Source organism: Aspergillus ibericus (assembly GCF_003184845.1).
Source record: "Aspergillus ibericus CBS 121593 unplaced genomic scaffold BO80scaffold_18, whole genome shotgun sequence".
NCBI lineage: Eukaryota > Fungi > Ascomycota > Eurotiomycetes > Eurotiales > Aspergillaceae > Aspergillus > Aspergillus ibericus.
This window is the reverse complement of record NW_020292116.1, coordinates 119,974-133,000: the sequence shown is the minus strand read 5'-3', so window position 1 is coordinate 133,000 and position 13,027 is coordinate 119,974. Positions and strand designations below refer to the sequence as shown.

General features: G+C 54.1%; 4 protein-coding genes across 4 annotated transcripts; all 4 read left to right on the top strand.

Annotated features, from left to right (window-relative positions):
- Positions 1 to 749: 749 nt before the first annotated feature.
- Positions 750 to 5,275, top strand: BO80DRAFT_473935 (ABC transporter ATP-binding protein; the record flags this gene model as incomplete). The annotated part of the gene is made up of 11 exons (XM_025723176.1): positions 750 to 908; positions 963 to 1,043; positions 1,097 to 1,212; positions 1,269 to 1,323; positions 1,388 to 1,989; positions 2,044 to 2,626; positions 2,684 to 3,254; positions 3,308 to 3,480; positions 3,545 to 4,074; positions 4,143 to 5,115; positions 5,165 to 5,275. 11 exons carry the CDS (start codon positions 750 to 752, stop codon positions 5,189 to 5,191), a joined length of 3,870 nt encoding a protein of 1,289 aa, XP_025575552.1. The 3' UTR covers positions 5,192 to 5,275.
- Positions 5,276 to 6,013, top strand: BO80DRAFT_63103 (uncharacterized protein). Its single transcript, XM_025724657.1, has one exon. It carries the CDS (start codon positions 5,360 to 5,362, stop codon positions 5,807 to 5,809), a length of 450 nt encoding a protein of 149 aa, XP_025575551.1. The 5' UTR covers positions 5,276 to 5,359; the 3' UTR covers positions 5,810 to 6,013.
- A 1,620-nt stretch (positions 6,014 to 7,633) lies between these two features.
- Positions 7,634 to 9,027, top strand: BO80DRAFT_355125 (P-type ATPase; the record flags this gene model as incomplete). Its single annotated transcript, XM_025715733.1, has 5 exons — positions 7,634 to 7,783; positions 7,871 to 7,978; positions 8,041 to 8,423; positions 8,475 to 8,539; positions 8,657 to 9,027. The coding sequence occupies 5 exons, from the start codon at positions 7,634 to 7,636 to the stop codon at positions 9,025 to 9,027; spliced, it is 1,077 nt and encodes a 358-aa protein (XP_025575550.1).
- Positions 9,028 to 9,582: 555 nt separating this feature from the next.
- Positions 9,583 to 10,493, top strand: BO80DRAFT_63107 (uncharacterized protein). The gene is made up of 2 exons (XM_025724658.1): positions 9,583 to 9,994; positions 10,273 to 10,493. The coding sequence occupies exons 1-2, from the start codon at positions 9,663 to 9,665 to the stop codon at positions 10,367 to 10,369; spliced, it is 429 nt and encodes a 142-aa protein (XP_025575549.1). The 5' UTR covers positions 9,583 to 9,662; the 3' UTR covers positions 10,370 to 10,493.
- Positions 10,494 to 13,027: the final 2,534 nt, after the last annotated feature.

The window sequence follows — 13,027 nt, the reverse complement described above, 5'->3', positions numbered from 1 at the left end:
TCTGACCCCGACTTGAGGGTTCATGGCGATGTCGGAGCTGTTGAGATTGCTGCGCCTAGTCAGGCCTCTTGTTTGGGGAAAACACGTCGTGGTTGCGGCAGAACACCATGGACAGCTGTTGAGAGACCAACGGTATCACTCGATCGACGGCCGGTTACAGATTATTATTTGATCCTGTCGCCCCAGTGCCTACGTGCTCGCCGCAGTGGAGCCTTATACGATGTATACGAGTCGTAGATCATGAGGCATCCCGTGCTCCATGGGCGTCGCAATCGTGACGTCCCTGACGGGCTTCGAATATGGCGTGCTGATGTTGTTGGGATGGCAGACTTTTCACCCCAACATAGACCAGAGCCTATCAGCAGAGGCTGTGGAATACGAGATGGCCCGCGGATGAAGCCACCGAAGGTTGCATCCACGGCCCCAAGACAGGCCGAGACAGGTTATATACGCCTCCCAGCAAGCCATCCCGCGGGGAACCGTGGGTGACATTCCCCCTTTGGAACCCTGTGTTACATCGACTGAGCGGGGATCGTGGCCGAGATCTGGGGCCCAAAGCTAGAATGTGTTGCGCGAGTGGAGCCGCGAGCTGGTAGATTCGTCATGACAGCCGCTGCCCTGGCCGGATGCGGAATCCGCCCAGGCCCATCTCGTACATACAGCTCGACCCGCCCATCTGGTTGTGTCCCGCATGATCAAAGAAACCCGCAAAATATGATTGTGAGCTTGTCAAAGCCCTTAGCACCAGTATGGACTCACCTTCCACGGCTGCCCCTTCGTCCGATGTCGAGGTCCCGAAAGTGTCGACGCCCCCCGACCCGGACCCCGACCCGCGATCGACACAAAGTGGTGAGGCAGCTTCTGCAAAGACCCACGACAATGGCAATGCGCCGGGCAAAAGCTACCTGGTATGTCTGGAAGATCTGCACACATAGTATCGTGGCAAAACTGACGCCCCCTAGCGGATCCTGTCCTATGGTGCTCGCAATGGCGGCATTGTAGCCATCATCCTGGGCCTGATCTGTGCCATGGGCTCGGGAGTAGTAAGGCCACCCCCGGTCGGCATCTCTTACCACTGCCCACTAATGCTCCGCAGGCCCTGCCCTTGATGAACATTGTTTTTGGTAGGCTGGTTGGCGGCTTCAACGAGTATTTCATGCCGGGAACGAATGTCAGCGAACAGACGTTCAAGGCCACGGTCAACCAGGACAGGCAAGACCTCCGTGCACCATGGCTGTAACGCGCCAGATGCTAATCCGTTCAATCAGCCTGTATATTGTCTACCTCTTCATCGGGAAATTCGTCCTCACATATATCTCCATGGTTGGTACTGCGGGAGCTGTCCATTACCTACAGACTGAAGGTATGGCTAACCAGACACCAATAGATATGCTTCCGGTTTATTAGTCTGCGTGCATCGGCTATATTGCGATTGGAGTATGCTCAGGCCCTATTTGCGCAGCCGGTCAGCAGGCTGGACGAAATGACCGTAGGGTCGGTTACCAATGCCATCACTGGCCTGTCCAACACCATTCAACAAAGCGTCTCCGATCGACTCGCAGTCCTCTTCCAGGCAGTTGCACTTCTTATTTCAGCCTATGCGATTGCCTTTCGGTACTCCTGGGCCCTCACCCTGGTCGTCAGTGCAAGTATCCTCTTCGTGATTGTAGGATACAGTCTCACCGTCCCATTCCTGATCAAAGCCCAGCAAAGCATGGACCATGCCGATGGCCAGCATGCTTCAGTCGCGGCAGAAGCATTGGGCTCTATCCGTACTGTTCTCTCCCTCGGTGCCGAAGCGCCCTTGACGAACAAGTACATCGAGTGGACTCAAGAGGCCCAGCGACGGGGCCTGCGGATGTCCGCGGTGGCTGGCGTACACATCGCCCTTCTTTTCTTTGCACTCTATTCCAGCTTTGCTTTGGCGTTTTGGTACGGGCTCAAGCTTTACCGCGACGGCCACATTTCTAGTATTAACACAGTCATTACGTGAGCCAAATCTCCCTCGGTTGCACTTAATGGGCTTGTTCTGACGGGAAGCAGGGTCTTCTTCTCCGTCCTAATCGTTGTCGGCATCTTGGGAAACATCGCGAGTCCGCTGATGATCATCTCCAAGGCCGTGAGCGCGTCCGGGGCGTTCTTCGGGATGATCGATTCGGAGCGTCCCACGCTCGGCGGCCTCCGCGACGCAGATGTGTCTTGTCAATCTGATATCACCTTTGACAACGTCACATTTGCCTATCCCACACGTCCCAACAGCACAGTATTGAACGGGCTCAGTGCTCGATTTCAGGGAGGTAAAACAACAGCCCTAGTCGGAGCTTCCGGGTCAGGGAAGAGTACAGTCGTGGCCCTATTAGAGCGTTGGTATCACCTAGCGGACAACAATGGTAATATTTCGATTGGCGATCGCTCCATCCGAGATTTGGATGCCAAGTGGTGGCGCTCCCACATTGGTTTGGTGCAACAGGAACCCTTCTTGTTCAATGATTCCATCTACAATAATGTCGCCTTTGGGCTTATTGGGTCTGACTGGGAGGATCAGCCGGACGGCGTCAAGATGGAACTCGTAGTCCAAGCGTGCAAAGAAGCTTATGCGGATGATTTCATCCAGCGTTTGCCGCTGGTTCGTTTCTCCCACTCCCATTTCCACGCCAACCTTATCTAACCGAGTCCGGTCAAGGGGTACACCACTATTGTCGGGGAAAGCGGTATCACCCTCAGCGGTGGACAACGCCAGCGTCTCGCCATCGCGCGTAGTATCGTGAAAAGGCCGCCAATCTTGATCCTGGACGAGGCGACAAGCTCGATTGATGTTCGTGGCGAGAAGCTCGTTCAAAGCGCCCTCGATCGAGTGGCGACCGGCCGCACCACAATTATGATAGCCCATCGCCTGTCCACGGTTCGTCGGGCAGACCATATCATGGTGATGCAACAGGGGATAGCCATCGAGGAGGGCTCTCATGACCAGCTAATGGCCCGAGGTGGCGTTTATCATGGCTTGGTTCATGCCCAGCGGTTAGAGCCCTTGGCCGAGGTTTGGGAGGAAAAGATGAAAGGTGAACCCCATTCCTCAAAGGAAGACCCGCAAGCCAACCACTACCTGGTGGCCGACTCCGACGATCCAACGAATGAGGAGGATGGTCCCAGCCGGAGCATAGGGTTTTTCAAGAGCTTTGGGATTATTTTCAAGGAGCAAAGCCACCACTGGGTCCTTTACGTATGCATCCTGGTGGGAGCGCTTGGTGCGGGTTGTAAGTCGTCTCCAACACTGTCCCGACAGTAGGTGTACTGACTGCAGGCGCAGCGGGATTTGCACTCCAGAGCTGGCTCGTCGCAAAACTAGTCCAGGTCTTTCAGTTCAGCGGCCAAAAGCTGGCACAAGCTGCCAACTTCTGGTCTCTGATGTTTTTCATCCTGGCTCTAGCGATGGCAGTGTGCTATTATGTGCTGGGGATGGCGTCAAACTCCATTTCCATGGTATGTTTCCTGGGGACCAAATGGGAAGCACGGGTGCTCGGTAGCCAATACTAATCGATATTAGTTTGTGGCCTCGACTTACCGGCAAGATTACTTTCTCAACCTTCTTCGGAAACCCGTGTCCTACTTTGACCTCCAGGCCAACTCGTCGGGAAGCCTGGTATCCCGTCTCGCCACCGATCCCAAGCAGCTCCAGGACCTATTTGGACCCACCGGTGTCTTCCCGCTCATTTCTGTGTTCAATGTAATCGGTTGTGTGACAATTTCGTTCGTGTTTGGCTGGAAGCTGGCCGCTGTAACTTTCTTTGCGGCAATGCCTTTTCTCTTTCTCGCGGCCTTTATGCGAATCCGCTATGAAATCATGTTTGAAAGGATGAACGCTGAGGTATACGCGGACAGCTCGAAGTTGGTTATGGAGTCGATGAAAGGCTTTCGGACTGTCACCTCGCTAACCATGGAGGATACGATTATTCGGAAGTACTCAACCCTTCTCCAAGAGCAGCGACAGAAGGCCATGCGTAAGGCATGGGTTGGCACTCTGATCTTTGCGTTTTCCGATAGCGTAGAGTTGTGCGCGATGGCGCTGACCTTTTGGTGAGTCCTTTGCAGTACCGGCTTTTCAACGCAACAAAAGTCCGACGCTAACCCATCGATGAATGCAGGTACGGTGGCCAGCTACTTGCTTCACGAGAGTACGACACGGTCGCTTTTTTTGTGGTGTATATCGCGATCATCCAAGGGGGGCAGTCCGCTGGACAATTCTTCAGTTTCGGCCCCAACATTGCGCAGGCCAAGGCATCCGCGAATCGCATCCTAAGAGAAAGAGATGCTTCTGATGTAATCAGAAGGGACCCTGAGGCCGAGAAACTACCCACTAATGATCGCCGGTTTACTGCGGACGTGGAGTTTCAAGGGGTCTCTTTCCAGTATCCGGCCCGCGCGACTCCAACTTTTGATGGATTGGATTTGACCATCCCAAGTGGGTCATTTGTAGCTTTTGTGGGAGCGTCTGGATGCGGCAAGTCCACGATCATCTCGCTGCTAGAACGATTCTACGACCCGACTGGGGGGCTCATCCTCTTTGGGGGGCGGGACATTCGCTCCATTGAGTTGGCATCCTATCGTCGTGCCCTGTCCCTGGTTGCGCAAGAGCCCCAATTATTTGGCGGGACGATCCGGGATAACCTCCTGCTCGGCCTGGAAGCGACCGATGAGGTAATCCCGGAAGCTATGGAGCAGGCGTGTAAAGATGCCGAAATCCATGAGTTCATCATGTCCCTGCCTAGCGGGTACTCAACAGAGCTTGGGGTCAACGCGCAATCCGCACTGAGCGGTGGTCAGAAGCAGCGCCTGTGCATTGCCCGGGCCCTTCTGCGAAAGCCTCGACTGCTGCTCCTGGACGAGGCCACCTCGAGCCTCGACTCCCATTCGGAAAAGGTCGTCCAGCAGGCGATGGAACGGCTGGCAGCGAAGCGGGACATGACGATCATCGCTGTGGCGCATCGGTTGGCCACCATCCAGAATGCCGATGTGATTTTTGTGTTCGGAGAGGGCTCCGACGGCCGGGGCTCCCAGATCCTTGAAAAGGGGAATCATAATGACTTGCTCCGGACGAAGGGGGTCTATTGGCAAATGGTGAGCATACGTCCTGATTTGGCCACGACCGTGACTAACCCTGAGGCAGTGTGAAGCACAGGCGTTAGACCAGTAGTCCTCGACGAGGGACGGCATAGTGTGGTTAGTGTAAAGGTTACACTTCCGGAGGCCAGTCCGGGTCGGTCTGGCTGTTATCATCTATTCTAGCATGGGCTCGTTGTAGGTAGTAGTAACATTGTAGGGGGGCTCAGAACCAGACACTTTTTAGGGGCCTTCCGCTCGCATGCCGGAGCTGCCCACGGCAGACATGGGTTTATGGATGGTCAATACCCAGTCCACCCCGGCCAGATCCACCCGAATGGGTCCGTGGGGGGGAAGAAGGTATCCTGGTAGTTTTTGGGTCGACGGCTCCAGCACGAGAATATGGTCAATCATTGCGATGCGGATAATCATCCTAAGCATTCTAGGACACGGAAAGAGGAGGTGCAGACATGACGCACTCATGAGACCAAATGAAAGGGTCCATGGGACATGTAGGTTATTCCTTGCTAGGTTATTTATTGAATATGCTAGGAATCTCATTGGGGATCTCAGGACCAAAATGAATCTGTCTTTGGGATCACGGGACTGGATCATGTGTCGGGGAAATATATATCGCGGCTCCGGCAGCGAACCCAAGAGACAGTCTTCTCATGAGTGGGGATTCGTGCTAGGTTATGGAAGATATGTATGATTTCGTCATCGTTGATGGGAAGTGGATGATATTTTCCCTTGTAGACCATATTTCCTATTCGCCTTTCCAAGGTGGTCACTGTCATCAGAGGTTTGGTCGTGGAGTCGTTGGGCCCAGTGCGACGGCGGTCAAGGCAGTCCCGGCAGTTCCCCCAGGCGGTCAATCCAGCCGGGGCGGCTTCCCGATCGGCCGAGCGGGTTTCGCTTCGCTTCCCGTCCACCGCAGTGCCTGCCTTCTCCCCCTTCGCGGGTTGATCGCAAAAATTCCCTTCTTAGACCACGATGTGCTGGCGCTGGAGTGCAGTGGAGCATCAAGTCGGGATGAAACAACCGGCCTGTCTCTGGCTTCCACCCTCATACTGAAAGTCTGAACTCGGCTAACCAGATCGAACCGAGCCTGTTGGAGCCTTGGAGGTCGAGATTGGAGAAAGAACTATTAAGGACTAAGGTAAGGTTTCGGTAGCTGCACTCGCCCTATCAGTGCCGGGCGGTGCCTGGAACCTCAGGGAGAGACCCAGAATGCTGACACGCGGTCCGGAGCAACAGCCTAAGTTTAGGTACGGGGCAGCAAGCCAAGCCGCATCGAGTGCAACGGCCGGGGAGATCATCCTGCGTTTCAGCCCCGTCGGAGAGCCTGCCAGCGGAGAGGGTTCAATGTTAGGCCCTGGTTTCACGCTCGTCCCGGGAAAGAATTCGCCGAGAATATCAGCATAAACACGACGGGTGCGAAAAAGCACTCATGACAAGATATGACCAGAATCTGGTGGAGTCGAAGCCAACAAGATAGGAGAAGGTTGACGACCGTCTATTTTGCACCGCCATTCCCTGTGACCCGGACCGGATTAGAGTCCGCTCCCATACCCCCTGGTATCGGCCGACAAAGAGCTGATCCATCGAGCATCTGCCCGTTCTGCACGGCTTCGTCGTTCGGTAGAGGTGGGCCATAAACCTTAATTCGGTTTCTCCAAGCCCAGCGAGATCGACCCCAATCGTTCCTGCATCAGATCCTGATTCCTCTCATTAATCCCAGGACTGGGATACAGCTGCCCTACATGACCTTGGACTACGCACCGTGTGTCGTGCGAGACGCTTGCGCCTTGGAGGTGCACAGTCAGCTCAGCAGTGTTGCACCACGCGGCCAGTTCACCCTTTCATCACCTAGGCAAGCTTTTCAATCCAAGCCCTGAATGTGACGTAATACCATAGCACACCAGCTTATGTCCAATGGTCAGTCAAATCTTAGACTCGGATGGGTCAACTGTGGAACTGTCATACTCATAGTCCCATGGTGACGGGTGTCTGGACTATCTTTCGCATGCTGAATTAGGAAAACGAAGACGCGATTATCTTTCTTTCGCAGCAGCGCTAGTCCCATTGGTAGCAAGCTTGAAACCCGAGTTCTCCTTTGTTCGCACGTCGTTGCTCGGAGAGGGTTTCGACTGTGCCGATCATCCCGGTCGCGTCACCCACTACTCCTCCGCTGTTTCAGCGCCGATTCCTCCCGATAGCTTCATGCAGGGTCGGGAACAGAGTTTGTACTCCCTTCTGACAGAATCGCTCGTGACATCTAGCCTCACTACGGAAGCCTATTATTTGATAAACTTTGATCTGCGCCACCCTGAAAGGATATCGTGCCCACCCCGTTGATAGTAGCCCAGACCACTACCATGCCTACTTCATTTGGGATCCTATAAGATGGCTAGTAGTGCCAAAACGGCACTTGCCAAGCTGCATCTCCTGGCAGCTACGCCATCTAGGATTGCACGCTCGCGAGCCTGACCCTCCACGCAGGGCAACAGCCCCCCCCCTGTTGATTCGCAAGATGATGCCACTTGAAGGCCGGAGTGCAAGCATCCTGGGGGTGTCGGTTGTAACCATGGTAATCTCGCTCATTACGGTGTGTTGTCGGTGTTTTGTTCGCCTTCGATTACTCAAAACCTTTGGGTGGGACGACGCCCTGATGGTTGTTGCAATGGTAATTGGCTTGATCAGTCTGGCCTGCTTTGCTTGGGGTGACTGGTTTATACATTCCTCTCAAGCCAGATGGCTGATCAACACGCAGGTTCTTGATATATTCCTCACTGTATGTGCCATTACAGGGTCCATGGAAGGTGTTGGCCGCCACTTGAAAGAATTTTCAAGCCTGGTGGAGATCCGCCGCGCCATGTTGGTACGTGATACACAGTTGAGCATCGCCCCTCGTACTAATGCCATGCTGAACATCCAGTACAGTGGTGGTGGCTAGGCCAGTGCATCTATATCTGGGCGTCCGGGGTCGCTAAGGTGTCTATCGCACTGGCGCTTCTCCGATTGTCGGTCCAGAAAGTACAGCGTATCCTCTTGTTGACTGTGGTGGGGGCGTCGACCTGTATTAGCTTGGTATTCTGGTTCTTCATGCTTCTCCAATGTCACCCCGTCTCGGAGTTTTGGGAGAGAAGAGGCACGGGCAAGTGCCTGAGCACGGATTTCCTCGTTGACATGGCATATTTGTACAGCAGCATCTGCGCCGTCTGTGACTTTGTGCTCGGGCTGCTGCCAATTTTCCTAGTAAGCCAGCTGCAGATCAGCACAAAAACGAAGGTTGCGCTGGGCGCGACCCTCAGTTTGGGGTGTCTGTATGTATACTCCCCTGGACTGCTGGCACCGTGGCTGACCGGACTACTTAGGGCGAGTACCGCCGTCATCATTCGGATCCCTTGTCTCCAAAGCTACAAGGACATGGACTTTCTATGTACGTGCTGGATATTGGGATGTCCTCCCATTGCCCCCCCCAACCTCTTGTCCGACTCGGATGGCTTTCCCATGCCGTGCAAACGCCAAGTCTGACCGAGTGCCCTTTCCTCAACAGATTCCACATTTACAATCGACATTTGGTCTTTCATCGAGGTTGGCTTGGGAATCACGGCCGGCAGCCTGGTTACTCTCCGGCCGCTCTTCCGCCAGGCGCTTGATGATACGCCTCGTCGGGGCGCCAAGAAGAGCCGAGGGAGTATCCTCCTGTCCAGCCTGACGGAGCAGTGCCGAACTGGACAGAACCCCGAAGAGACTGGGGGCTGGCACCAGCAGCCAGATGGCACACAGACAATCACCACGGTGATCACGGCTTTCCGTCGAGACTTGAACACCAGCCCGTTGACGCCGACATTTGGGGTGGAGTGGAGGAATGGGCGGGCAGTGGGGATCAAGAGGTCGATTCAAGTGACCGAGGAGCAGGTCTAAGGAAACGGATCAGGATAGGGGACCTCCTTAAGGGGATACGATAATGAGAGAAGGCATTCCTCCGTATGGTGTTTCACTCCGCAATACCGTAATGTGTAAGGCACGGGACCGGCCACCTGACCCCGCCCAGCGGCCCCATCGCCCGTCCCGACTGTCTCTCTCTCTCTCTCTCTCTCTCTCTTTCTTTCCTTTCTTCGCGCTTCTCCCCAGCTTCCACATCATCCTCTCTTCCTTTGATTGTCAATAGGATCCCACTCAACTCGAGGGCCATGCGACACCGTCCAGTCGCGTGGGAGTCACGCGTCTCCGGCGGTGCGGCTGGGCGTGCTTACCGGTGCCACCCTGCCAACTCATCCTCACCCCCATCCACTCCATCCTCCAATCACGCTGGCGCCTCGTCTCTAGGAGGCGCCTTAGTACGGCCAAGGATAAATGCCACTGGCTCTGCAGACTTACCACTCCCCAGTCACCACCCACCAGCGGGGCCAGATGTTTGCAGCGGGGTATAAATCGCGAGTCCCCTCACCGAGGCTCCCACGGTGTCTCTTGCGATCGCGCCCGGGTTCCGCCATTGCCATCCTATGCCAACCAAACAACCGCCTCATACCCGCCGGACAATGAAATAGGCGGCAGAGATGGTCAAGCCAGAAAACAAACTTGCCCGCCCGCCCCAGAAATCCCCGGCGGGCGGCACCCCCGCAAAGCCCAAGCCGGCCACAGCCCCCAAACCAAAGACCCCGACCCCTCCCAAACCCCCAAAGCCCACCCCGGAGCACAAGAAGTCCAGTAGCACGGTCAAATCCACTTCTAATGTCAATAAGCCCACCACGAGCACCCTGCTGGACCCCGAACGGAACCTGTGGGAAGAGGCATGGATGTCCGTCGACGTGGGAGAGGCCAACCGGAAACGCCTCACCCAGAAGTGGCACGCCAAGAACCTCAATCGCGTGGGGAAACTGCCCAAGGAGTACGTGGAGAGTGTGATGGAATTGACGAAAAGCAAACTGGCCGTGTGTCAGGAGCGATGGCCGTCCAAAACAGCCTACGACCGATCACTCTCCATTTTGAAATCGGCGATGGCTGTGAAAGCGCTAGGCGATGTGGTCGTGAAGTTTGACCCCACAGGCTATGCCTCTAGTGCTTGGGCGGTGGTGTCTTTTGGCCTCACGGTTAGCATTTCTGCACGTTGCCCCGAAAGCGATGGTAGTATCGACTGACCTCTTTTAGCTGATTCAGAACACCCAGGAACGAATGCAGCGGACGCTGGAAGCCTCGCAGTACCTTGCTGTACTTCTGGCTCGATATTCTCGGATCGAGGCGCATTATCACCGGGTGCATCTAACTAACGCCAAGGATCTGGGGGATGCCATTGTGAAGGTTTACATTGGTGTGCTGAGATATGCCGCCCAGGTCAAGGAGGCGGCGACATCTAAAAGATTGGGTTCGACTATGGCTGCTCTATCATCAAGTAATGACAGGAAGGACTAACCAGTTCTGCTACAGACCGGATAGTCCAGAGCTTCAAATCGCTAACGGACGAGCCGCTCAAGGCTCTCAAAGCCGCCATTGAGAGCGATGATCGGACTGTGGACAAATGGTATCGACAACTCATGGCTGAACAGCAGCAGCTGATGCTTGAGAGTAGGTTAATTTCTGTGTGTCAAAGCAGTGCGTAGGGTACTGGTACTGAGACACGCTTAGGCCAAGAAGAGGAGATACAACGGGTCAAAGAGGTTCAAAACATGCTGAGTACAGTCTCGCAACATGCTGTGCTCATCATGCAAGACGTTGCCAAGATTGACATGACTCTTTCAAGTATGCGATCCCCACCATCCGCCTATTTGCTTCGACAACTAATGCATTCGAAGCGGAAATACGAACACAGTTGCTGGAATGGCTGTTTCCCAGCGGAAAGGACGCTCCTAGTGAAAGCAAGCATCGGAGATTGAGGTCTGCCATTGTCACTAAGCAGGGACACCACACGGCGGGCAAATGGCTCCTCGAGCGTCAGGACTACCGAGACTGGGTCGACCACCCGCAATCACTTCTTTGGCTCTATGGGGAATGTATGTTGTTACCCAAAAAATTCCGACCGCACCCAGGTCCAAGATGCTGACGAGCTGTCTAGCTGGATGTGGCAAATCCTCGTTGTGGTATGCGTCGAAGTGATCCCATACCCATATGTGGTTCATTCGCTGATATTGCTTTTCTAGCTCAACGGTAATCGAACAACTAGAGACCTTGTTCAAGAAGGATCGTGATAGGATACTTCTGCGGTGGTACTTTCGCTTCGATAAACCCGATACAATGAGTATCGATCTCCTCTTACGCTTTTTCCTACGGCAATTGGGTAGTAGCGTGGGGGGCTTCCCGGAAGAAATTTCAGGGTCTTTGGAAGAGGACCGAAGGTTTGCCCGCTATCCTGACACCAAGGTTCTCATCGACTATTTGCACAAAGTGTTATCAGGACTAGAATTCCGGAAAGATGTGTTTATAGTTTTAGACGGCTTGGATGAGTTCTCGACACAATCAAAGGAACAAGGCCGACCTGAGCTTCTCGATCTCATTCGGCGTCTAGGCGTATCTGGGCTTTCGAATCTTCACATTTTGTTGGTCAGCAAAAATGAGGAGGACATACGAGAATGCCTTCGAGGCCGCCTCAAGGATGTTCTGGTACAGATCGATATAACAGAGGAGTTGGATGTGGATATAAACAACTACATTGACACAATCATGCTTCAAGGGGAGGGTATCAGTGAGCTAGATGAATCGCTCAAATCGTTGATACGCTCGAGACTGACCGCAGGAACCGAAAGGTACAAACCCACCGCGAGAGGCTATCCACGTCATCAGCTAACAGTGAATAGAAACTTCCTGTGGGTTACATCCTTGGTACAGGAATTACGCGATTGCCGAAAGGATCCGAGCAAGATCGAGGAGAAACTAAAAACCGTCCCAACCAGCATGGTAGCCATCTACGAGAAGCATTTGAGCTCTGTAAAGGAAGCCGACGAACGATATGTGAAGTTAATATTTGCCTGGCTTCTGAGACAGCTACGACCGCTTACCCAGGACGAGATCGCTGCCGCAGTTGGCCTCCACGATGCAGATGCAGTCTATGATATTTGTACGGGCAGGTGGGTGACCCAGTCGACGCAGACAGTCACCATCAACCGCCAAAATCAGACGTACGAAAGGGTGCTTCAATTTACCCACTTCTCAGCGAAGGAGTACTTGGAGGCCCAGCTTCGTCTAGGTTCGCAGAGCCCGATATCGCGATTTCTCTGTTCGCCCGGGGAGGCACATCTTCAAATTGTTCACCGGTGTCTCGACATTTTAATACAGTCCCGGGAAACGGACGAGACGGCTGGGAAAAATGCACTGGATGCCAGATTAAAAAGTTACGCGGCCGAGTACTGGTTCGAGCATTATCGGCAACTTGAGAAAACCGAGGGTCTAGCGGCCGAACGTTCGTCGCTTCAGCAGAGAGTCATTGAGTTGTTTCAATCGTCTGAGAGCTTTGAGGCTTGGCTGGACTGCTTCGACCCTGATCACCAGACCACACCGGTTGAGAATTCCACGAAACAGAGCCAAAGCCAAAGAAAAAAACGACGGGCATCGCCCGTCTACTACGCGCTTAGGCTTCGTCTCAAGATAATTTCCGAGGAGTTGGTCAAGGCGGACCCCAAGGATCTGAGCATCCGGGGTGAGAAAGGGGAAACTGCCTTGCAGCTTGCAGTGTATCAAGGATATAAAACAGTTATAAAGACTCTCTTGAAACACAACGTCGATGTGAATGCGGGGAAAGGCCAACATGGAACGGCACTGTATGTTGCCGCCGCAAGGGGTTATCCTGCGATTTCCGAGGTGTTGATCAACGCCAAGGCTCGAGTTACCGGAACCGACGAAGGTGCCTTGGGAAATGCACTCCATATTGCCGCATACAAAGGCCATGATTCCGTGGTTAGCTTCTTGCTGGCGGGCAGGGAAAGCACGGGAA

What these genes read in the sequence shown, in the direction of transcription:
- BO80DRAFT_63103 (XM_025724657.1), top strand. Translation starts at nt 5,360, where the DNA reads ATGCCGGAGCTGCCCACGGCAGACATGGGTTTATGGATGGTCAATACC.
- BO80DRAFT_63107 (XM_025724658.1), top strand. Translation starts at nt 9,663, where the DNA reads ATGGTCAAGCCAGAAAACAAACTTGCCCGCCCGCCCCAGAAATCCCCG. An exon ending in GTGGGGAAACTGCCCAAGGA is followed by an intron (nt 9,995 to 10,272) that starts GTACGTGGAGAG and finishes CAGAACACCCAG; the next exon opens with GAACGAATGCAGCGGACGCT.